The sequence below is a fragment of the Tamandua tetradactyla genome, chromosome 3 (assembly GCF_023851605.1).
Source record: "Tamandua tetradactyla isolate mTamTet1 chromosome 3, mTamTet1.pri, whole genome shotgun sequence".
Lineage (NCBI taxonomy): Eukaryota > Metazoa > Chordata > Mammalia > Pilosa > Myrmecophagidae > Tamandua > Tamandua tetradactyla.
In genome coordinates this window covers 142,627,336-142,654,357 of record NC_135329.1, presented here as the reverse complement: position 1 = coordinate 142,654,357, position 27,022 = coordinate 142,627,336, and the positions used below count along the sequence as shown (strand labels likewise).

Genomic DNA, 27,022 nt, shown 5'->3' with positions numbered 1-27,022 from the left:
TGGGTTCATACCCACAGGAATAGAATAACTTTAAGAACATCTTTTTCTGGGCTATATAATTCCAGACTGCCACAGCTATGCTTTTGTCAAATTGCTAAAATTTCCAATCTATATTTTTATAACAGATACGATATTGCTTCGTTTTTAGAGTAGCTATTTGCAAAATTGTTTTTAGGTTTTGAATGGGAAGCATTAATGTTTTTGCTTGTACTTATTGCCCATTTTTTTAAACCATGCTAATATTTCCTGCTATTTCCTTTCTTTAAATTGTCAAAATTCCTTTTTTCTCCCTCAATTTCTTATATTAAGTGCAGTTTTTATTTCCTTTCAAAATAACGACTGCCTGTTCCCCAAATTTCTTTTTTAACAGAGATAAATTTAGAAAATAGCACCTTTCATATTAAGTATATATTTGCCTTTCGAACTTTGTCTGCAAACACTTTATTAAATGATGAAAGGAATATATACAATCTATCCCATGCTTATCTTTGTTAAATCTTCTTCATTTTTTATTAGCTTATTTATTTTTTCATCCAACAAAAAATTATTGAGTACCTAGTATGTGCCCAGTACTGTGCTGGTACTAGGGATACAGTAAGGATATAAAATAGATAATGATCTCCACCCTCACAGCATGATAAAGGTGAGCCACAAATATTCTAAACAATTATCCATATTTCTTAGGAAGGGGGTTGAAGTACAAAGTAACATGAGATTATATATGGCTATACATCTTGCTCTAGTTCAGAGGGTTGGGAAGACCTTACTTAGAAATGATTGCTTCAAATGAGATCTGAAAGATGAGTTAAGAGTTAGTTCATGGGTAGGGTCAAAAATTTATATGAGAATTTTTTTGTTTTAACTGTGAAAAGTAATGGAAGGTTACTGTGCATGTATTTATTTACTTACTTACAGGCAACAAGAATGGGTGAATCAGCAAAGGGAAGATATTGAAAGACAAAGGAAACTTCTAGCCAAACGCAAACCTCCTACAGCTAATAATTCTCAGGCACCCTCTACCAATTCTGAACCCAAACAAAGGAAAAACAAAGCAGTCAATGGAGCAGAAAATGATCCCTTTGTTAGACCAAACTTACCACAACTGTAAGCCTCCATTTTAAATTTTTCTTTTGTTAATAGTTGCTAATGAGCATGAATATAAACGATGGATGTGATTTATAAATTAGCACTATAGTAAAAATAGTTATGGAAGGAAGGCAGTATTGAAAATTTAGCTCTAAGTTAATAATAAGCCCCAAATAACAGAATTCTGCCTTTTTAAATGGAGATTTAGTGGCTAAGCAAGACTAGAATCCACTCTTTTCTTCCATGTCTGAATGGTAAGGAGTCAAAGTTTTGATTATTCTGATTCAGAATGCCCGTTGAATGTTCCTTTCTCTGAGAGAATGTTGACTTAAATAATGTAGTTTTTTATATGACATTTATATGGTTTTTCAGACTAATAAATCAACACATTGGTGATTTGAGTATTATATTTTCTCCTTTCTATTCTTTTTGTTTTCTAAATTATCTGCACTAATGATGAGGTATTCTTTATCATTTGAGGAATGAAGAAAAACTTTAAAAAGTACTTTTATTATTTTCTACAATTATATTTGTAGATTATATTATATTTGTAGAAATATATTTGTAATTTTCTATAATTATATTTGTAGAAAATATAGAAGGGCATAATGAAATAATCTAGACCATGATCCCAACCCATAGAGAGTACCATTGTTAAAATTTTAATGTGCAGGTGTATCTTAAATAATTTTTCTGTTTTAGAAGGACATATAAATCTATGTGAGTAGAAAATGAATATACCTTTCTGCTACTTGATGTTTTATATAGATGTATTCTTTTTCTCCTCTGTTGAAAGATAATCTTTCATCCATGCTTTGAAACCTATTCCTTGCCAGTCAGGAACTTCTTCTATTGATACCTGCTTTTCTCTATCTTCAATCTTTTGTTCTCTACTGGTTCCTTCTTTCAAAAACATGTATAAGCCCTCTCCCATCCTTAGCAGAAGAAAAACATACACACACAAAAACAATTCTTCAGTTACAAATCCTCCTAAATCTCCATAATTCTCCTTGTCCTTTTCAAAATTAGGTTTCTTGAAAGAACTATCTGTCCTTGCAGTCTCTTTTGCCTCACCTTCTATTCTTCCTTTCTTAACTGAAATAGATCCTTTAAAGATTAACTATCATCTTGATTCTCGATGCTTTAGATTTTTGCTCTTTGACTTACTTGGTAGCACTGAATTCTGTTGACTTATTTTTTCCCAAAAGGTTCTTGCCTTAGTTTTTCTTTTTGCTTTTAAATTAATTTTATTTACAAACCCTCCATATACACCAAGCAAACACTCCCCTGTCCCTCTTTGCCCTTATTCCCTGGTAATTTTCTAATTGCCTTAGCTTTTGAATTACCTTATTATCCTAATTTTCATTTTAATTCATCTGTCTGCATCTTCTCACTCTTTTCTTTGGATATCACTTACTAATCTGTAAAATGTACCAGTTGTTATTTAGGAATCTGTCCTAGGCCATTTTAGTTTTCACTTTGCACATTCTCCTTAAGTATTATCTGCTCTCAGGGTTTCAGTTTCCTCATCTATCCTTCTGAGATTCAAACTTGTATCTCTTGCTCATTTTTCTCTCTTCAATATCAGATCCTTTTATCTCAGTCTTGAATGTCATACCTCTACTTAGTTGATATCAGCACTTAAATGTCCTGAACCTTTAATGCAACCTGCACAAACCTGTATTTACTATTATCTTTCCCATTTCTGTCTCTGTGTGTCCATGTACACACATACACATATTTTACCTTCCTCATGTCCTGTTAGCAAATGGCACAACCTTTCAGTTTTCCATGCAAGAATTCTGTGAGTCACCTTTAACGTTTTAGATCTAGATGCCATTTATTTTTTTTAATCCATTTTTACTTATTTTTTTATTAGTGAGTAGGTAGTTATGCTAATTTGCAAGCTTCCAGAATGCAATATACCAGAGCTGGAACTCCTTTTAAAAAGGGGAATTTATTAAGTTTTAAGTTTATAGGTCTAAGCCTATAAAAATGTCCAAAGTAGGACATTCAAGGAAAGATACCTTAATTCAAGGAAGGTCAGTGGGTTAGGAACACCTCTGTTAGCTGGGTAGTCATGTAGCTGGCATCTGCTGGTCCTTTGCTCCTGGGCTTTGTTGCTTTCAGCCTCTGTTCTGTGGGGGTGCCTCACTTTGCATCTCCAGGGCTGGCTTTCATCTCTTGGCTTCCCGTGGCTCTCTCTAGGTTCTGGCTTGCTTAACATCTCATGGTGATGTCTGCTGGGCTCCAAGCTTCTCCAACATCTGTGTCTCTGTTCTCCAAGTGTTGGCATCCATGTCAGCTCTGCTTTGAAGTTTCTGTTGGCTCTGCTGTTTCTCTCTCTGTCGGCTCTGAGACTTCTGTCTTTTCTCCAAAATGTTTCCCCTTTTAAAGACTCTAGTAATGTGATCAGGACCCACCTGGAATGGGTAGAGTCACATCTCCATCTGATCAAAGGGTCACACCCACAATTGGGCTTGTCACCTCTCCATGGATATAATCTAATCAAAAGTTTCCATCCTACATTTCTGAATCAGGATTAAAATGTGACTTTTCTGGGGTACATAATATTTTCAAACCGGCACAGTAGTGATAACATACTGTATTTCAAAAAGCCCTCTCAAAATCCACTCCCTCTTTTAAGACTTTACAAATTTTCTTAAACTGTTTTAAGTTGTAGCTAAAGTATTTGGGCAATGGTAAAAGAAGCTAGCAAACAATTTTTAAAAAAAATATACTTAGCAAATTATTTTTTGTAAATGAGTAAATTTGTGCTGACTCCCCCACTCCTGCCAAAAAAAAAAAAAAAAGAGCGAGAAATACATGTGGGTGAGCAGGTAAGAAGTCGTATTAAAAGAAAGTATGTGTTAGTTTTAACTCTGCCCCCATTGGTGTCCAATTTATAGATATCAAATCTGTCCGCTAATCTAAATCTGTCCACTGACCCCATCCTAACTCAGGTTACTCTTCTTTCTTACTTAGATTATTGCCTCTGTTCCCTCATGAAACACACATCCCAACTTTAGTTCTAATAGTGCAGTCCATTTTCATGTTGCAGTCAGAGTCATTTCCGAAAATGCCAGTCTTCCCATTCCTTTCCTAAAAGGGAATAATAATGTTATAAATCCTTCTATTGCTTGAATAATATAATCCAAAGTCTTAATATGACTTACAAAGCATTTATGATCTGGCTTCTTCTGATCTCTTTAGCCCCACATTTTGCCATTGACAAGTGCCTCCTCCCCCAACCCCTCACCAACTTTTAAACTCCAACCCATTGTCTAACTTCTGTTCATCTTTTAGGTCCCAAACTAGATATTGCCTCCTGAAAGCCTTTCCTGACTCCTGAAGGGTAGAGTTGATATTACCACTTTGAGATATTGCCGTAGTGCCCTATGTCTCTTCAGTCACAGCATTATTGGTCGTTCAATTAATGACACTAGAGACCTAGGAATCATCTTAGTTGTTTCCCTTTCCATCATTCTCTATGTCTATTTCCATAACATTTTCATATTTTTCCAGTTCTTTCCATCTTCATCATCACTGTCTTAGTATGGAACCTCATCTGTTTTTTTAAATTAACCTAGGTTATTGTTTCTCACGTTTTCATACTTAACCTCCTTCAATGGCTTCTTAACTTTCAAGATAAAACATACTCATGAAGACCCTTTATAAGCTTTCTCATATTTCTCTTTAGTCTGATCTCCCAGCATCCACGCTATATATTTTCTATGTTAAACTGTTTCAGTTCTCCATATGGACTTTGCTTTCTTGTTTATGTGCCTTTGTACCTCTTGTTCTCAGTCTTTCTTTACTTGTCTAATTTCCTGTGTATTCTTTAAGGCTTTGCTCAAATACCATTTCAATGGGAAGCCCTTTCTAACCTTTTGTTCTTCCTAGTTTCTCATTTACCCTCAAGTTAAGTGTCCTGTAGCCTTTTGTATATGCCTGTCTGTATTGTAGTTTATCTCATTATTCTGTATATTACCAGTGTCTAGCATAGGTCATGGCATATCGAAAGTGGTCAATAAGTATAAATTACAAAACTTAAAACATTTAACTGAATTTCATTTTCACCTTCTTGTTAAATCATGTTTCTAGATTTTAACATATTTTGTTTTCTTCTCATCTTCCATCATGTTAAGAGTCCTAACTATAGCTTAATATCATAGTCCTTTATCATTTACATCCTGTTTTATTTTAATATATTAGCATAAAACTAACCCTGGTGTGACAGTGCTACATGTTCTTAGAATGGTAAGTGAAGTAATACTACATAGCAGTTTGATTGCATCCTTATACATACACAGATTTAAATAGGAAAAAAGCCACAGAAACACTTTTGATTCATATATATCAAAGAAATTAGCATAGAAAATGAAGTCATTACTTTGTATTGGTTAAGAGTTCAGACTTTGGTGTCTGAACAATTGTGGATTCCAGCTCTCACTCCTTCAGATTGCTATTTTTGTTAAATATTTCGTTTTTTGAGCCATTGTTTGCTCATCTAGTGTCGAAAAGATGAAACGAGATAATGCATGTAAGGTACTCACTTGGTTTCTGGCTCTTTTTTTTAACGACCAGCAACATTTACTCAGTTTGCTTAAGATAGCATAATGGTTAAAAGCATGAGCTCTGGAGCTTAAATTTTTGCTTGTTTCTTACCCATCATAAAACCTTAAGTGAGTTATTTAACTTCTCTGCATGTCCCTAACTTGGAAATAATAAGTAGTCTATATCTCATAGATTTGTGAGATTTAAATTAATTAAAACATGTAAAATGTTTGTAAGAGTGTCTGGAATATAATGGGCAACTCAATAAATGATAGCTTGTAGGTACTCATTTTTGTTGAAAAATAGTTTTTTAGGTAGTAGTTTCTAATTTTAGTGACAAGGACTTATTATTCAGAATAAATATTTGGATAATAATACCTGTGTATAAGGCTTAAATGATTCTTGCATTGCTATACACTGTCAGTTCATTTTTGTCAAAACTTTGACTTATTTCAAATTGAAATTTTTATTATTATATTTCACTTTTCAGAGAGCAATTAGAAAGTAAACATTAATATTTTACCTTGTATTTTATATTAATGAAGTTTTAGAGTGCAGTGTTTTCCCATAACAGCTTTCATCTTAAATCAAAAATACATTTTATAAATCATTAAATTATTATTTAGTAGACCATTCATCTCTTGTAAATAGCATAAAATTGATTTTTAAAATCTGATCTAAAACTCTCTATTGGAGCATTTAATCCATTTTCATTTCATTTCATTACTTATTTATGGGGTTTAAGTATGGTCTTTGTGCTTTCTATTTATCCTGCCTAGTCTCTGTTCCTTTTTGGGGGGGTGGGGGTGGGTAAACTTTTTTTACCCCCCCCCCCAAATTTTCTAAAAATATTTAATATTTTAAAAGAATTATTTGTCTTTTCCTTTATTCAAAGTATATATGTTTACCTATATACACACGCACATATACATACACATCTGCCTATGAAACATCATGATTATCTACTATAGTCAATGTTCATCTAGACATTATCTACATTTTTACCATTTTTATTGCTCTTCGTTTCGTTCCTACACTCTGATCTTGCATGTGGAATCATTTTCTCTTGCCTAAACTGTACCCTGTAGAATTTTTCTTTTAGTGTGGGTCCTGGTAGTAGTGACCTCTTCCAGTTTTTGTTTGTCTGAAAATAACTTTTTTTCCTTCCTTCTTGATATATTTTTTCTGGTTTTAGAATTTTAGGTTGATCCTATTTGAAGAGTTTATCCTGCTATTCGCTGACCTAACATTGTTCCTAATGACAAGTCAGCTGATAGTGTGTTGAAAATCATCTTGAATGGAGCAGAAACAGTATTTGCCAATTGCCCATATTTCAGAACAAATGAACAGCAATAGCAGTCTACAGAGATTCATGAAGTTCAGGAAATCCCCAGTTGGATAAATACAAAGAAATACTGACCTAGACACCTAGTTTCAGGAAACCCAGGCGAAGAAAAAAAATGTTCAAAAGCAGCCAGAGGGAAAAAAGATATATTGAAATAAGAGGTTAGAAAATGATATATCAGGCAAACACTATCCAAAGAAAAATGTCCTATATCAGGCAGAATAAAATTTAAGTCAAAAAAAAAATTGAAGTAAAGTGGTTATTTTGTGATTATAAAAGGTTCAAGTGACTAGGAAGATATGATGATTATAAATTTGTTTGCACATAATAACATACCCTCAAGACAGGTAAAAAATTTATAGAACTAAAAGAGAGAGAGAGAGACTGATCCAAATCATAATGGGAGGTTTAAACGCACATTTTGAAGTAATAGAACATACAGATAAAAGTATAGCAATACTAAGCGACATAGAAAATGGAATTGACAGATTTAACCTAATGGACATATTACAGAATACCACCCAACATCTGCAGAATATACATATTCTTTTTAAGCATGAAATGTATATAAATATTGACTATATTATATCATAAAGCGTCTCAAAGTTCAAAAGATTGAAGAAATTTGTAAAAGATAGGCATTGTTCCTAAATGTTTGGCAAAACTCATTTGAAATTTTGAATTGGAATAGTGGAATAAAGCTAGAAACTAGCAACAAAAAGATAATAGAAAGTTCTCAACAGAAATGAGGAAATATTTTGAAGTGAGTGATAGTGAAAGTGTTAAATAGCAAAATTTGTGAGATACATCTAAAAACAGTATCTAAAGGGAAATGTATAGCCTTATATGCATATAGAAGAAAAACGAAAACTAAACTGAGCATCTGTTCAGTAAGTTAGAAGATAGGCAACAGAATTAACTAGAGAGGGAAGAGGGAAAAGATAAGGGAAGAAATTAATGATTCAGAAAACAAATATGGTACAGAGAATCAGCCAGTCCAAAAGTTGGTGGGGGGTGTCTTATTAACTTATCAATTAAGTTGATAAGACTGTGATAAAGAAAAAAAGAGCAATAGAAGATACAAATAACTCCCAACCAGGAATGAAAAAAGGGAGTATTACTAAAGAGCCCATACATACTTAAAGAAAAGCAAAATATTATAAATGATTTAAATATGAAATGAACAAATACCTATAAAAATACACTAAACCTGATGCTGGAAGAAATGGAAAATCAAAAATGAAAAAAGGGAGTATTACTAAAGAGCCCATACATACTTAAAGAAAAGCAAAATATTATAAATGATTTAAATATGAAATGAACAAATACCTATAAAAATACACTAAACCTGATGCTGGAAGAAATGGAAAATCAAAATCTATAACAATTAAATAAATTGAATCTGTAATTAAAAACCTTTGATCAGAGAAAATACCAGGCTAAAATGACATCATCTGTGAATTCTGCAAACATGAGGAAGAAATAATTCCAGTCAGTCTTATGCAAATTCTTCTAAAGAACAGAAAAGGCAGAAGTATTTTCAGTTTATTTTATAAGGCCAGCATAATCTTGATGCCAGAACTCAGCAAAGACTATACAAGAACAGAAAGTTGAAAACTAATCTTATTTATGGAAGCAAAGTTCAAGAATCTTAAATAAAATATTAGCAATATGAACCCAACAGTATATAAAAATAATAATTTGTCAATACATATTTTGATAAAATGTATTGTGTTTATGCAAGTTTGGTTTAACGTTAGAAAAATCAATGTAATTTTCCCCATAAGCAGAAAAATACTTGATCATTTAAATAGTTGCCAAAATAAAAAGCATTTGATAAAATTCAGCATTCCTCTGTGATTACAATTCTTAGCACACAAGCAGTAGATGACTTCTTTAATCTACAGTATACATTCATTTTTCTTTTTGCTTTTGAGTATCTATATATTGTTCTCTTAGATATCCATGCTCCCTATGTGCCCTGTTTTTTCTTCTCACCTTACTTCTGCTCCTCTGGAATCAAATTCAGTTGTAACCTCTTCTGTGCCTTTTCCCAGTTTACTGTAGACAAAATATATTTTTCTGTTTGCTCTTTATATTCGTAGCTGTATTGTCCAGGATAGTCTTCCTGTCTTAAGGTACAAACTGATTGGCAACCTAAGTTCCGTTTGTAACACTTTGCCATGTAAACTTAGTCACAAGTTCTGAGAAATAAGATGTGGGCATCATCCTTTTTCGAGAAAGCTAGCACGTTTGCTGCTTAGTAGTTTTATTAGTCTATTGCCTACAGAATTTTGAGAATCCAACAGCCTTCTTTCATTTCATACTCTCTCTCTGTCCTTTTCAGTCCTAGCAGGGAGCGTTTCTGCTGGTACAAAATTCTCGTCTCATAGGACACAAGGATTCACTCCATTAGGGAAGAGGGTTCTCGGCAGTTCTTTCCTAATCCATCTTTATTTTTGGCTTCTGCTGAGATAGCTGAGGGGATGCTTCATTTCTTCGGAGAGCCTTTTGTGTAACTGAAAACTCTGATCTTTTGATCTTTCTGAGGTATAAAACGTTGTCCAGCCACACCCTTAGGGTTTATTTTGTTTTGTTTTTGAGTAGCTTTCTGAACAGTGAATCTCTCAAATTTAGCATCTTTTGTACTCTGGGTAGGCTAGCCTGAGAATTTCCCAAATCAAATTCTGATTTCCTTTTGTTAAATCATTCTTCCTTCCATTTATCTACTTTGTCTTGCATTTTACTATAAGAAGCAAGAAGAAACCAGGTGGCACCTTTAACATTTTGCTTGGAAATCTCCTAAACTAAATATTCCAAATTCATTACTTAGATGGTATGTTTTCCACATAACTACAAGACACAATTCAGCTAAGCTTTCTGTCACTATATAACAACGATCCTTTTCCCTCCATTTTCCTGTAACACGTTCCTTACTTCCTATTGAACCCTAACCAGAAGCTCATTCAGTCCCTGTGACTACCAGTAGTTTGTTCTTTAAGACTATGAATGTTTTCTTTACCATGTTTCTAAATCTTTCTGTATTCTCACTAGAACAATAGTTAACATCTTTATTTCTATTAATGGTCTGTTCATGCAGACTAAACGCTTTGTAAAAAAAAAATCATACTTTTCAAAATTCTTCTTTAGCCCCTGTCCAATTTTTAGGTTATAGCAGACCCCACTTCCAGGAACCAAGCTCTTTATTAGTTCCTATTTCTACCCTAACAAATTACCTCAAACTTAGAGGCTTAAAATAATACAAATTTATTATCTCATAGTTCTGAAGATCAGAAATCCACTATTGGTCTCACTGTGCTAAAATCAAGTTGTCAGCAGGCTGTATTAATTTTGGAGACATTCTAGGAGAGAATACATTTCCTTACTTTTTTCAGCTTCTAGAGACTGCCTGCGCTCCTTGGCTTGTAGTCCCCTTCCATCTTCAAAGCCAGCACTGGCTGGTTGAATATTCAATGCATTGCATCATTCTGATTCACACATTTGGTTCCATCTCCCACACTTAAGGATCCTCGTGATTATATCGGGCCCACCCAGATAATCCAGGATACTCTCCCCATTTTAAGGTCAGCTAATTAACAACCTTTGCTGCTATTTTGTTCCCCTTTGCCATATAACCCAACATATTCACAGGTACCGAAGATTAGGACATGGGCATCATTGGGGGTGGGGGTGGAGGCGGCAGCATTATTCTGCCTACCACTGTAGTACTTTGTATAATTCATTAATTTTTTAATTCAATTTTTATTGTACTTTGACCACTTGGGCTCTTAAAGCAGGCTAGTTTTTTACTCTCACCCCCTTTTATAATATCTAATTTTTAATTCGTGGCTCATAGTTAATACACAATAAATGTTTATTAAATTGAACTAAATAAATGAGCCATGGTTTTTTTTTCTCTTAAGTGTATATGCGATGCATTTACCAGCTTTTATTCCTTAACTTTGAATCTTCAGGTTAGTTTCCTACCTAGAATATGTCCTTAGAGAATTGACCATCTGATTTGTTTTAAATGAGTGTTTCTGTTTTCTGTCATTTCTACTACTGTGATTCCACATTTCTATGAAACTATTGTAAAACCACATTTTTTAAAATTTGAAACAAATTCCACTTCCACTCACTGTGGAAGATCATCAAGAGCTAGGTCATATTTGGGGTTTAAATTTCTTGACTTTTTATTTGGCTTTTGTTTGTTTGTTTTTGTTTTGTTTTGTTTTTACATGGGCTGGCACCAGGAATCAAACCTGGGTCTCCGGCATGGCAGGCAAGAATTCTACCTGCTGAGCCACCGTTGCTCCACCCCTAAAATTCTTTACTTTTTAAATGAAAGTTCTATATAAACCTACTGAACAGCTTTATCTGCATAGAAGCTTTAGCATGCTCCTCTATAAAAATGCATATATGTGTATATTCAGATAAAGTAGTAATAATTCAGTCTTACTTGTCATTATGATTTGTGTAAGAAGAGTAAAGAAGAGTGCCCCAATTCCTTTTGTCTAATTATAAAAAAATTTGTTTAAAAATAGTTTTCATTCATGCAGACAGACAATGAACATTTCTATAAAGCTCTACTACATGTCAGGTACTTCCTGATAAGGAAAATGCACAGAAAGATAAGAAATGAGTCTTATGCCCCTTTGGGATTTGCATTCTAGTTATTGAGATAAGATCCTGAAATAGGAGTTCTTAACCTGGTATATGTGAATACCATAATTATGTATATGTAAAATTTTATGGAAAGAGTGTCTATAACTTGAGATAATTTTTTTACATGTCCATGAATGTAAAATGGCAAGAACCACTACCCTAAGAAACCAGTAGCCTTGAATTTAATATTATCTATAAAATTTGCATTTTTAATGCTTAATATAATTTCTACTAAATTTTCAAAACCAAGCATAGAAAAATTAGTACTATTTATTTGTTTTTAGTGGTAGTAATCAAAATGCTTTGAGTAGCGAAGTTGTGTTGCTGAAATTTACCTACCATTAATCTTTAGTAAGTATTGCATGTGTTTTATATCTGGATTAGAGTTATGAAGTAATACTCTAAGTCAAAGCTTTTTGAAATCAATGAAGTGCTACTGTACTAAATAAATTTGGGAAGGAAGTGTTTCAGCTATAGGGATACTGATGATTTATATTTGACCTTCAACATATGACTATATTAATAATTAGAACTTAACGTTCTATTAAAACATGCATTGTGTTATGCTAACCAAACAAAACTGAACAAACTAATCATGAAGCTAATTTATTTATTTATGTACATATATATTTATTTATCAAGTCAAAAGAATAATAGTAATTAAAAACTACTACCAGCTCAACATAACAAAATATCTTTCTCCCAAATTGCAGTACTTCCAACCATCTGCATGTATAAGAGCTTTGCAACTTTATATGATAGCCAAATTTCTTGATAGAATATGGCTTAAAAAAATCTCAAGAATTGTCATGTACTATTCTTGTTTATGAATACCTAATTCTAACTATGCCTTGTAACTCAGTAGGTTACCGTTAAGTAGCCTCAATGTCATTTGTAAAACCCAGAGTAAAGAAATGCGTTTTATTCCCCTGTAGAAATCAAAAAAAAAGGATTTACACATTTTGTTGTTGTTGTTGGTCCTGAGCCCATCTGAAAAACCATACTTTTAAAATAGGAAATTATGATATTGTTATGCTGGTAATTAAATTTCCGTTGGTGGCACATATACATTTCCAGAAGCTGTTTACCAAAATTCCTGCTGCTTTTCCTTACTGAGTTAGCTGAGATACTGTCAATTTTAATTTTTAAATTTAAAGAAAATCATTTTCTTTCTATATTACTTTTTTCTCTTCTCCCTCTCTCACCCCGTCTACAATCACACTATAGCATTCTCAAAATTTACTATAAGCAGCCACAATAGGTATCAGCTATTCATATAGTTAGTATGATGAAATCCAGTGATTGTGTTAGCATCAACTGGGTAGAGAGTTTTAATTTAAAATCTAATTAAAAATTAATTTAAACCTATTTGATAAAAGTAGAAGCATCTTAAGATTTTTTTCCACTGAAATACTGACTGAACTCAGAGATTTTTGTTTGTTTCCTTTAAATACATCTTATTTATTATCAATAAATTTAATTAAAATTAGCTAAAGGGAAATAATATTTATACTAAATGTTGCTGAGGGACCTGGACAAGCATAAATAAGTCACATCTGTGTTAGGTGCTTAGCCAAATGCCCTCAGAACATATAAGTGAACAAACAAAGTTTTGAACTTGATAAATCAAAGCAGCTCTTTCAAAATTGAGGTATGAGATGGAAATTGTTATGGAATGATTTTTTTTCCTTTCACTTTATCAGAGTACAAAATAATTTTGTCTTCAGAAATGTTATAAAGTATATATGTCTTATTACAGCCCCACATACATTGAACTGGTTATTTTTTCAAAGTTATATTTTAAAGTGTTTGAAAAATTAATAATAAAATAACCATAAAGCACTTCCAAGATTTAAAGTCATACGTATTCCATTTTTATTAAGAATTTGAAGAATAAAAAATTTGGTATTTTGATTATACTTTTAGCATCCCTCTATCTTGCTGATTCACTCTTAACACACTGAAGCAGAGAAGCATCTTCATTTCATTAGAGTTTAACATTCTTTCTTAGCTTTTTTGATTGTTTTCTTTTAAAACCAGTGCCCAAAATGGACTTACTCCCTTTGCAGTGATTTCCTATTACTCTTAGAGTAAAATTCAAATTCTTTACTTGGTCTGCCAGTTTGTACATGATTTTGCCCCGCTTGCCTCTTACACTACTCCTATAGTAGTCTTGTACTACTCACAGCCTGTTACACTCTTGGTGATGCTTGCATTTTTATCTCTTTCTCTTACTTACCATGCTTGTTTCCACCTTAGAGTCTTTGCAGTTGCTGGAACCTGTGTAGGATTCTTTCTCATAAATGTTGTAGTTGTCTCTTTGATATTTGTATCAAAGGCCATCTCCCTAACACCTAGTCCAAATTAGTATAATGCAATCAAACATTATCACATCACCCTTTTTTGTTTTCTTCATAATACTCTTATTTAAAATTATTTTATGAAATAATTTGATTGTTTTCCTCCTTTCCCCCACTGTAAAGTATAAGCTGAAACTAAAATATAAGGAGAATTTGTCTTGTTTTTATCTGTATCCTTAGCATCTAGATTTTAGAATATCTCTTGGTACATAGAACTTAATAAATAGCTGTTGAATTAATCATTTGGTTGCTTGTTTGTTCTATCATTTAAGCAGCAAATGTAGCCTGAAGAACATGTTAAAGAATTTGGGGCTTATATACTTAGTGGTGAAAGTCATCAACATTCTAACATTTCCATTTGATTAATTTTATCTTATTTGGCTTGTTGTTAATATGAAATAAGAAGTATTTCTTAATATCCAGAATCACAATTTCATTTTTGGCAGGTTGACTTTGGCAGAATATCATGAACAAGAAGAAATTTTCAAACTTAGACTAGGACATCTCAAAAAGGTATGTGAAGCATATGCTGGATTTTTAGCTTAATTTGTTGAACAAAGGAGATGTGGATAGCTGTGTTGTAGGTCTTTATTAAGAAGCCAAAACCTAAGAAAATGATCCCAAATTTAAAACTTCAGACATTCCTTTACCCTTGAGGCAACTTAAAATGTTGATATGCCGTCTCCCTATAGTACAGCAGTAATTCCTGACTACACCTCTAGGATGTTGTCAGGAATCACTTTGTTTACTTTGTTTAAATACCACCTTCTTATAAAAAATACTTCATTTTTAAGCTCGAATGTAAAATTCCACATTCTTTTTTCCATTTCTTAATATATCATATAAACACTTATTTTATGGCTTAACTTCAGCTGTTGAATTCTTGATTAAATGTTTCAATTAAAATATGACTATTGGAAAATTTTAAAGTGCCTAGTCATCAACATTAGTATAAAGTGGTATAAATTTAGAAAAATAAGGCTTTATGCTATTGTAGTATATTTTTATATTGTATAACTTTGTACTTGTTTATAAACTCTTTTACACCTTTTTTTATCTTTTGAATTCAGTACCATGTTTATTATCTATTTAAAAAATAACAGTTTTTTAAAAAACACAATAATGTGAAATATACAGGATACTTAAATTTCCTTTAATTTAATTTTTAATAGTTTTATTATTATATTTAATCTTTATGAACTATTTAATATAGTTGGGAAGAAAGAGGTAACAGCTGAGAGCAGTGAGTCTTTTCCTCTAGCTTTGGGGAGATTTGTCACAATTCTTGCATAACAACTGAAGGAATATTTCCAGAGGAGATAAGTAAAGGTCTGGCCAGGGATACAGTATCCCAATTAGTGATCCAAGGATGTCCCTATGTATGCTTACCTGCTTGTCCAATTCCTACTTATGTAACTTGCCATTTATGGACTGCAAAGCACCAAAGATGGGAGTTAAGCAGGAGCCCTCCCAGTGTCATGTAATTGTTGAGGTACTCTGGCTAAGGCACCGAGCTATGCTTTTAATTTTATTACAAATCATTTAAAAGAATTAGTAATAACAGATTTCTTCTCCCTTGAAAATGAAGTTATTGACAGACTTGTAAAATTATTTTTCTTTGACCCAGTTTTTTATTCTGCTTGTCAGGTTACTTAAAATTCTTTTAATAGTTCAGACTATAGCTAAAATTGAGTTGGTAAACTAATTAAAGATAGAATCTATGATGTTTTCTCCCTGGGGAAAAAAAAGAGAAGAAACCCATTCTGGTAGCAGCTACTATCACTTTATATACTAATAAAGTATGTCTTTGGAATGCTATCAGCATGCTGGGATCCCCTCCCATTAAATTATAGGAAACTGGAAAAAATATGTAAATATTGTTTGTATTGACATCCTTTACTATCCTTTACTATGCCCTATCTGCCTATGCACCTGTTCCAAAAAAGCTTCAACCTGAACTACTTTGACAGTGAATTCCAAAATGATTTTTTTTAAGTCCTTCCATTATGTTCTCTTGTAATTATTAACATTTTCTCCTGCACTATGAGATACAATAGACTGCTACAGTTTAGTCTCTATAACAGATGGAGCTATAATAGAACTAAGAAGAGAAGAGCAAATTTTGTAGTACGGAATGAGTTACAGGTATTCCTGTGCCCATTGACTCTATTTTAATAATGAATTCATAGGGAATTATGCTTGAAGTCCCACATAAAGATTTATTAATTGTTTTTTAACCAGCCTATTGTGACATACTAGGATGCTAAGTATATACTTAAAGAGTTTTGATGGGAGGGTTATTATTTTCACATATAATTCAAATTTTAAATTACTCTTTCTAATGATGATATTTTGCATATGTGCCTTACTTTATGAAAACCTGTTAAATAGAATCTGAAAATTTTGTTAGCAAGATTAAATTAGGACTAGGCTATTTGTATAATGAAAAATTCTTCACTTTTGTAGAGGCTTCGTAAGAAGGATTTTTGGTTGGTTGGTTGATTTTAAAACTTTCCTAGTACTTTGAAAACATATGGTTCCTATGAAACACTTCTGTTTTCTAAAATGGGTATACTTTTCTGTCTAGATATTACATAAACATTTTGTAAGCTGTTCTAGAATACTACACCTTCTCTTCTAACCTTCATATTATTGTTTTTCTGTGTATTCAACTTCTGCATTTTTTAAATTTACTCATTCTTTCTAATAATTGTTCCCTTCACTTTTTCCTCTTCTTTTTTGGCTTTTGTCAAACTTACTGAGCAGTTTTACATTTCTAATTTTATCTTCTTAACAGCATAATGGTTCTTTGACTCCCATCATGGAGTATTTTGGGAAAGTGGATGAACTAATAATGCTGGAAACACTCTTATGTCTTAAATTCTCACATTTTCTTCTGAGAAACCATTTTGGGTGAGAAAACAAAACAAATGATTTATAGAGAAAATTATTGACAATATATACAGGGAACAAAATTGATCAAATAATGCCACCTTAAAGTACAAATAAATAATAGCCTGCTTACCACTGGGTATTAAATTTTGAGTTATACAATTAAAAATAATAAGCAGTAAATTGCATGTTTTAAAAATAAATTATTTGGCATTCTGAAGCACAGTTGGAAAATAGATCATTCTATTTTCTTAAAAAAAAGAGCAATTGGACAGACTTTCAGCAACTAGAGGACAAGCTTTATCGAAAAGAAAAAATGGCTTCCCTTCTCTATTAGCAGTTCCCAAGCTCGTGAGTTTATGAACTCAAAGGAACCGTGAACTTTTAAGTCTATAGCTTATACCATAGGCTGGATCTGAACAGTAAGTTTGATATCCATGTAACTTCTTTGGAATTAACCTCTGTTAAGTCAGTTTAGGATTTAGATTTGGAGCCTGACATACTCTTGTCTATAGTAAGGGTGACTTAATCTTGCTTTCCTTTTAATAAACTATTGAAGTTAAGTAGAGTTATTAGATTAAACTTGTTAGCAATGAAGGAGAAAACTTACATTGAGGAAGCTCAAGCTGTATGGACATAAGAGAATTTAAGTCCTCTTTACTTTTTTTATTTGTTTGTTTGTTTTCTCTTTACTTTTTTTGAAAATTTATGACATGAATTGCATTTCATAGTTATAGTCCTAATAATTGAATAGGTAAACTGATAAATGAAAAGTATACTTAACATTGAATAGAGTTTAGTTTATATTTTATACTACTCTGTAGGATTAAAAATATAAGAAAACCAGTGTGGTAGAGTAAGGTATGAGAGTCATCTAGAAATCTCCAGAAATAAGTAGCTGAAATAAATAAATGTTTCTACTGACCACCAAAAAGTAAATATACATTAAGTACTAACCAGTTTTGTCTTCTGAGATTAGGAAAATAACTTTAAAAATATATATATATATATATATACCAATAATTCTTTCATTTAATATTTACTGTGTAATATCAGTTTATGCAATCATTGTAATTTTAACATTTTTACATGCTATATTTCATAGATTCAAGATAATCTTTAGCTAGGTATTATTATCCCTACATTACAGACATGGTTACTGAAGCTCGGACAGTTAACTGTAGACCCTGACATTTGATACATCCCACGATTTCCATGAATACCATTTTAGCATCTAATTTCCCTCATAATAAAATACTTTAGAATATGTCTCTAAAAGTAAGAATTTTAAATGACCCTGTGAGACCATTGAGACTGTCTGTATACTAGGAGATCGATTTTATTATACTTACTCGCAAAGTGACTTACTTCCACACCCTGTCTGATAACAGGCATGATTCAAATTCCCACTTCAGTGAAAATGGGAATTCTGCTGTGTCTTATGGACTTTGATGTTTTAACTGGTTTTGAGTGGTTAACTCTTTGAATGCCAAGATCTTCCATATGTGCTTTGTCAGAAGTAATACAGCTAGAAAGTGGCAAAGCTGAACTTGAACTTTTTCTCGCTGATATTTCAATGGTTATATCTATATGCTTTATTTTTACAATTTTTTTGTTGTACATGGTTACCAAATTGATTCTCTATATTCAGAATAATTAATTTGCTTGTAGCTTTCTTTGCATTTTAGAGTACTAGGATTTTGCTTTTCCTTAAGTCTTTTGGGAAATATACTATTTCATTTTCATTGCAGATAATGAAGAACAGTTTTTAAGTGTGCTTTTCACATAAATACTTTCTGTCTTTCTCTCCCTCCCTCTCTCATCTATCACCTTTATTGGGAATTATGTTAGTGACTATTGTATCAGCTAGAATATTTCTAATTACTAGCTAATATGTTAATTTCCCCTCTAAATTTATTTTTAAAGGTCAATAGAAAGCACATATTATGTAAAAAATGTCAGTACTCTCTGAAGTAATTTTACGTTTTATGTATCTTAAGGATTTCACAGAATAGAACAGAACTATCTAATAAAATATATGGAAAATATACAAATTATTTCTGAAATTATTTGAAAAAGAAGTAACTATTATTGCCAGTAATTTTGTATGGGATTCCCCAATTATCATTATTAAAAACTTAAAAAAAACATGCACGAAAGCTTGTAATGTGAATGAAGTCATTCAGTATCTTTTAAAAAGATGTTCTTTTGAAGCACAGCTACTGACTATCCCATTGTTTGTACCTTGCCACATGTGAAATCTGGGACTTAAGAAAATTAATAAATCAGTTTGCTTTTTATGGTTGTTCCTTTTTTGAAACCAGTCTTTGATAAATTGTTTTCCTATAACTAGAATTTATCTTTGTTAGTAGAGGAGCTTATTCTACATTGTTATTTCTGTAATTCAGACCATTTTTCTGGAGTTGATGGAAACTATGTGCATATGCTTTTTAAGGATGGTTACCAAATCAACACAAATAACAGCTACAAAAAAAAAAATCCCTGAAAAACCAGCTTCCCTGTAATAGATTTCTCCATGGTCATGATATTATTTAAAAGATACAAGTTACCAGTCATAATAATCCTTTGAATGATGAGGAAACAAGAATTGTAAAAGTTATTTAGACTAGTAACTTTACCTCACCATTGCTGTTATTCAGATTTGCAATATGAACAGCATGTGGATATATGTTGGTCTTTGTTTGCTGGTCTTCAAATTTGTCACCTTGATTTTAAATATTTGATTAGTTGGAGAGAATGCATATAGAATGTTTGATATCTTGATACGGGATATAAATAATAAAGCAGGGACTGGCTTTAATGTATGGCTTTTGGTGTGTGTGTGTACATGTGTGTTTGTATGTGTATAAAATTTGACTTATAAGCCCTCAATATAAGTGCCAGAAATTGTATTGGAAACACATAACCAATTTGTAATTGAAACAGGATTAGTCAAGAATCATCAGCAGCAACACAAATGTGTCTTTGCAGACCGAAGGAATCAGCTAAGCAATTTACAGTCATCTCAGTCTACTAAAGCAAAAATCACATCCAACATGCCACCTGACACCATTTCTTTCTCTCTCTCTCCTTTGCTCCTTGCGATGTGGCATTCATCTCTCCTTGTGCCTCCGTTCTGAAGAAATAAAAGTATAGCAACAACTCTGCCACTGAAATCCTGTTCTCTGACCGATATTGGCACCTGCAAAGAGAAACAACCAGTTACAGGCAGCAGCATCATCAGTATTAATCTTCTATGATGAAATCTTAACAGGTCAAGAACAAGTACACAGCTCTTTTTTCACTCCTTCACAGTGGACCATGCAACTAGTTGAAATGGAAAACAGTGGATTGTCTACAAACCTTTTGAACAGTGGAGAATACAGGGCGTTTGTTTTAGGTGATTGACCCCCCAATATTCTTGATGTTTGATACCCTCTTTCTAAAATACCCTTGTCATCTAATTTATCAAACCCTTAGGATGACCAAAAAGAATGACCTGGCATATGTGACATTTCTCGTCACTTTAGGTTTGAATAAAAATATGAAAGTAATTGGCAGTATAATGCCAGAAGGCTTAGTCTCTAATTCTGTGTGTTCACCTTTATAATCATGGCCCTTATTAGAAGAAATCTTCTGGGAGTTCTTCTCTCAAAGCCAAAATCAGTGCAAGTTATTTGTTTCTGTAGAACATAATACAAGACATTACTAGGCAGTAGTTCTCCGTGGAATTCTGGTGAAAACACGCTTTTCTAGAGTCACTATGAAGCTGTTGTCTATGAAGAATATTATGAACAGTTCCTGACTACTTGATTTGTGTGAGCAAGAAAGGTGCCAGCAAGACTGTTGGAATTCTAAACTTGACATTTTGTCCTTTCTGCTACTTAAGATTTAAATATGAGTATTTTTCTGTAAAAGATGACTGTGCTGAGAGAGCTTGGAGCTAGCTGTAAATAGAAAAACTCCCCACTGTTTTATATTCTATGTCTTACTCTCATTATGGACCTACAAACATATCCTCTCTTTTTTCCCATTTATAATACTCTATCTTAACATGGCAGGAGATAATATTCAGTTATCAAAGTGTAAATTCAGGGTAAAATGTATTTGACTTAGTGTTTAATATTAATCCAGTTGTTGTATAACCTGTGGGAATTCAAAACAACCTTTGGAAGGAATCTTAGAAGTCATGTTAGCCATTGGTTAGAGCTGAGTTTAATTTAAATTCAGGGATGACTGTTTCACAACAAAAGTAAAAAACAATTGCTTGACCACCAGCTTTTCCTAGTTAGAGCTATAAATGAATGCCATTTAAATGCATATACATAATAAGACAATGAAGACTAGGCTTTTCCTATTGTGACTAGAAGGTAAATCTTTTCATACTTGAAAAATCTGTGAAAGCCACCAATGTCCTGGAAAAGGTTAAAAGGAAGCAAAAAGGTGGGCAAAGGGCTGCAATACACTGTACTAAAGCATTCTGTTTGTACATGCTTGGGCTTAGTTGTCAGCCCCTTAGTTAGTGTGTAGCATCAAGGAACTTCATCCCCAAAATACAGCAGCAATTAATTGATTTTTTTCCAGAAGTGTTAATGAATATTTAAATTTTGGTTATCACTTAAGTTAATACATTCATTTGCTGCTGGGAAAGTGGGTTTTTGTTTTGTTTAGTTTAGTTTAAATAGAATGGGGAACTGAAAGAAGGGAAACCTGTCCGTTTTATTTAGTCCCATTTAGGGTTTTTATTGTATGTATTAAATGCATTTGAAAAGAGAATGACCCCCCCCCCCAACAAAAAGGCAATGAAATAAATGTAGAGAGAGGAAAATGTCAGGAAACATTAGTAGTACAAGTTCTGAGATAATTATCTAAGCTAGTTAAACACATCTAAGGGAGAATACAGTATGCACCCATCAGTAATAACTAGCTCAGTGATTGGAGATGGGAGTGGAAGTGGAGGGAACATTTATATAGTTACAAAAGAACATATTACACAAGAATTTCATCATTTCTGTGTCTTCTCCTCCCACCCCCACCAATCTTTATAATTGTATTCAAATAAAATTATGATGTGGAGTAGTAGGGTTTAAAACTGATCATTATAAATTCAAACCCTGCTTTGTCTAGTTTGTCTACTCCATGTCATATCAATGGAGTTAGTGTTTAGAATATGGGAAAGTATCTAATAGAAATCACCTGAAATTATATAATAAGGATAAACTTTGAGTAAATTTATAATTTTCTCTAATTCTTTTTTCCTGTGCTGCCATCTTTTTTATTAGCTTTTTTTTTTTTTTTTTTTGGGTGGGTGTGGGATTACAGGGGCAGGGAATCAAACCCAGTTCTACTGGTTGGCAGGGAAGCATTCTACGACTGGACCACCCACCCATGCTCCCCCCATTAACTTCTTTTTTTTTTTTAGCATGGGCAGGCATCCGGCAGGTGATAACTGCCTGCTGAGCCACCGTGGCCCACCCCCTATTAACTTTTAATAGTGTATTTTGTTAATTTCATCTTTCCTTTTCTTGGTGATAAACTTTTAGGAAGAGTTTTCTTACAAATAATTTATTTTATTAAAATTTAATTTGAGGGGCTAGAGATAATAACTTTGGGGAGATTAATCTTGCCCAAACCAGTAAAACGAATTTGCTGTTAGACTTTTTAAAACCTGATTCTGGACTATTTTCATAAACCAAATAATGTTAGAGTACTATTGAATAGACTAGTCTCAGCTATGTGCTTTTCTTTTCTTTCACCATTTTCACAGTATGTCATACAGAAATTCTTTTCTTTTATCAACTTTTATAGATTACAGGGAAGTTGAGAGTAATATGTGAAAATATTTCCTATCTTACCTTGGCTTTATAGAAAAACAGCTCTTGGAAATGAAATATTTTTGTGGAGAATAACGTGTAACATATACTGAAGGTTTGCCAAACAACTTTAGTAAATTTAATTTTTACAGAAAATATATCATTTTACATGTGAAAATGCATTTTATGACCCTTTGTTCTTCAGAGCTTTAATGCCTACACATTCTATCTTTGTTTTAATAATGGCCTTTTTAAAAGTACCATTGCAGGGAATGCTAAAGAAAAAAACCCAAATCCACCAAGTTATTATTAATCTTGCATTTTGTAGGTATTCAAATTGCTGTAACTTACTTTTGGGTTTGAGAGTTGAGCTAAGGGAATATTAAATTGCCAGACGAGACTTTGATTACAAATGGAAAGCATGTCTATGCTAAAGATCTGGTGAGGGATAAACAGTTTTGCTTAGGGTGCTGTGGAATTTAATTCCATGTAAACTTTAAAGTAAAAAAATTTTAAAAGTTTTATGCAAATTACTTAAATGATGACGTAGTATTCAAATCTGTTGTATAATTGTATGACTTGATTTTTTTTATGTAATTCTGAATATTAGAGTCTTTAAAAATATATTAACGCAGCAGTAGTGTGTATTGGTAAATTGTCTACTGCTATCTATAACTTTTTGTTTAAACAGAAAGAGCCTTGCCATTTCATTGTGTTTGATTACCAAACCTACCTCTCTCTTTAATACAATCAGTTCTTACTCATGTCCTTTCTACTCTGTAATTGCCTAGAGAGATCAGTTCATTTCCAGATATTCTGTTTTTCTCTGTGTTTCTTCTAGATGCTCCCTGCTTTAACTAACTGGTAGATGATCAAGGATCGAAACTTGATACTCTTTGTACCATTTAGCTGGTTGAATGGTCTCCTTTTTGTTCTAGTAATCTGGCCAACTTTTGTTTGAGTATTAAATTCTGTAATGAATTCAGATCAGGTTTCAGCCCAGGTCATTCTAGCTTCTTCTGAATCTTCTAAACAAGATCAATTCTGAGGATGACACAGAGGTTAATATCAGTGTTAAGGGAAACGCAGTGTAGCCCCATAGGATAGATCTTTGAAAGTGATCAGCAACCAAAGAAAATAAGTTGCTGAAACTGCTGCATTCCAAACTATTGTATTCTGGGGCCAAACCAAAATTGGGTTTTGCTTCTTTCTATAAGAAGGGTATTAAATGGTATTGTACTAGCATTTACCTTGGTAAATATTTTTTTTTCTCACTGGAATTTAAGAGAATATTACTTAGAGCTGTAGAGTTATCTTTTTCCTAGAAGTGTGTCACTTTGTTTAAGATCCAAGATACTGTGGAATAAATAACCAAGTTACAAGATGAAAAATGTGAATATATTTCACAGACCATGGAGGATTTGTGTCTAAGTATATATAAGGCTTGATCATGTTTTCTTCCCTTGACATTGCCACTTTAAATATCTAGGATCCACCTTTTTTTGTCCTATTACTCTGACACTTTTTCCCAGTAAAATCAACTATTCAAAACTCAACAAAGTTTGACTCTGTTCTTATTTTGTAAGATTTTAAGGACAGATTTGTCATATTTCATAGAGGGAAAAAAAGCTTGTTTAAATTTACTGACAGACGTGCATTTTACTTTCTTTAGTAAATATTTTGATATTGATTACTGTCATTGTATAGACATCTGGAGATTACAAAAAAATAAAAAATTTCTAATTGTGTGCATCAGCAATCTGGTTGAATCCCTTAATTACATATTTGTGTCTCAGTGAAATTTAATTTCTGTAAATTTGCTTTTGGAACAGTATCCCCATGCCATAATTTCAAATAAAATTTAAAATTCAGCTGGTATTCTAAAAGGCATTTCACAATTATATCAGATTGTTTAAAATTTCACCAGACTACCAAATGTTTTATCAGCTTTCTGCATGTTTTTAAGAATCAAAATAATGGAAAGTAACATGAAGAGCAAAAGTTACCACTTCCCTGGGTTCTGTGATGTAAATGAATTTTAATTCTTTCATATTTGTGGGCGGACATACCTTGTTATAGTCAGTTTCTGTTTTTTTACTTTAATTTTTTTCATATGTTAAGCTGTTTTTGGCATTTATTATTCCAATACTTCTCAATATTTTTTCCTGTCCTTATAATAAATCTCCAACGATTGAATCTCTAGGATGTTATTGTATTTTCTTTTCATTGACATTAGAATTATTTGAGTGAACTATGTTAAATGAGGAAATTTCAGTTTATTTAGTATATCTATTTTAGAAAAAATTCTCCCCCTAAAATTTAGAAAGGATAATCTCCATTTAAATTTGTTTTTTAAGCTTCTATTTCTCATTGATATGCTGAATCTACATTGAATTTCTGCAACAAGAAGTGGTTGAATTTGATTTTAATATGATAATAATGGTCAAATAGAATATAAACAACATACTTAGATTTAGTTTGTTAATCTGTGAAGGTTTAATTTTTCTTCATAAATACTGAGAATATTCCTTTCAGTTTAATCCCTATATACAGATGTAACAGACTGTCTTTGAGTGAAATGAATATTTGTTTTTTTAAATAAGTTTCAGAATTATTATCTTTTTTTTTTAGGTTAAGTTTGTTTTAAAATATCAGATGATGAGTTACTAAAAGGAAAGAGGGGAAGGAGCTAATGAAATAGAGAAATATTTAAATGTACTATTCAAAATTAATCTCTGTTCTGTGTACTTTGGATTTATACTTGCAGTGGGCACATTTTAGGCCAGTGTAATCTGTATTGATTTATTTACTCAACAAATATTTATTCAAAACTATTATAAAATTGGACATTTCTAGAAATTTTCACTGAAATTTGGTATATTCTTATCTATCCTTAAAGTAATTCTCAAATTTATATTGACAAATCATGTATGATTATGTTTGCATGGTTTTTTGGTGTTTGGTTAAAAAAAAATTCTAAAAAGTTTGTATTTTTTTTGAGACAAAATGTATTTATCAAAGTTTTCATATTAAATAAATATTGAACAAAGTTCTTTGGGATTTGCCTAGATCTGCTCTGATAACTCAGGATTTACCACAGCAATCCATGCTATTTTTGTTTTATTATCTTTCTAGGATTACAGTGGGATTCATCTAAAATGAGTGATCAGGTTATGTTTGTGTGCGTTTGTGTATTACAAATGTTCTAAAGTCTAGGAATTAGCAGTGATTCTGTCTTCTTCCTTTTCAACTATGTCTTCATTTTTGTCTTTGTTTTGTAGCAGTAAATTATTTCCTTTTAAATTAAAATTTGGAGGAAACAAAATTTTCAGCTCATTTTGTGTTAAATGTCAGTTTGACAATCTTGCAAATCCATTTCAGTTTAGAAATTACAAAAGTAGATTTCTTGTAGTACAGAATAAAACTCAGTATCTCTTTAGGTATAGCTTTATATGGAGGATGATTTCCTGAAATAGGTTTTTGCCTTATCTCTTTCCATCTTTCAGGCATTGGAAAGAGCACTTTGGTCTTTTAACTCAGTGGTTCTTTATAATGTAGTACTCTTCCCATCACTGTGAAAACTGATGCATGGGTAAAATGCCTTTTTTATATTGCAGATAAATTGAGCTTGTTATAGTCCCCTCTCTTTATTTTCAGGAGGAGGCAGAAATCCAGGCAGAACTTGAACGTTTGGAAAGAGTCAGAAATCTTCACATTCGGGAACTCAAAAGAATAAATAATGAAGATAATTCACAGTAAGTCATTATTTGTGTTTCACAATTTCTTGTAAATTCTATCTGCACGCCCCCACCCCCACAGGGAAATACTGTGTTTACTTTCCACAGTTAAAAAAAATCTTTTATCATATAAATTATTATGCCTTATAATGTTAGCAGGGCCTACTTTATTGTGCTAATTGGAAATTATATGAGTTAATACATGTAAATACTTAATAAATAATAGTTGCAATAAATGTTAACTAGGAAGAGGAGGAAGAGTATATTATAAGTGGATATTTTTTGTTTTGTTTTTTAGTTTTTAAATTTTTACCTATTGAATTGGGAATTATATTTTAATCTTGGAAAAGTTCAAAGACAGTGAAGTTTAATCAGGATGAAGTTCAGTTTATTATAAATATAATTATTTTTAATCATGTGTCAACAATGTAAAATCTTGATTAACCATAATTCCCAATATCCAAATTATATTTTCCAAGGGAAATAATTCCTGATAGGGAATTTCATAAAGCCCACAGCAATGAAGTGGTTATTAAGTCTTCTTGGGAATGCTGTAAGTGGTCATTT

At 32.1% G+C, this 27,022-nt stretch overlaps 1 protein-coding gene across 3 annotated transcripts in view; it reads left to right on the top strand.

Annotated features, from left to right (window-relative positions):
- The window catches only part of TLK1 (tousled like kinase 1), a 168,524-nt gene that overhangs the window by 122,738 nt on the left and 18,764 nt on the right, over positions 1–27,022 (top strand). For all 3 annotated transcript variants that reach the window (XM_077154115.1, XM_077154116.1, XM_077154117.1), the window contains exons 11-13: positions 916–1,104; positions 14,460–14,526; positions 26,376–26,473. In XM_077154115.1, coding sequence (XP_077010230.1) covers positions 916–1,104; positions 14,460–14,526; positions 26,376–26,473 — 354 coding nt within the window. The remainder of the gene's footprint in view (positions 1–915; positions 1,105–14,459; positions 14,527–26,375; positions 26,474–27,022) is intronic.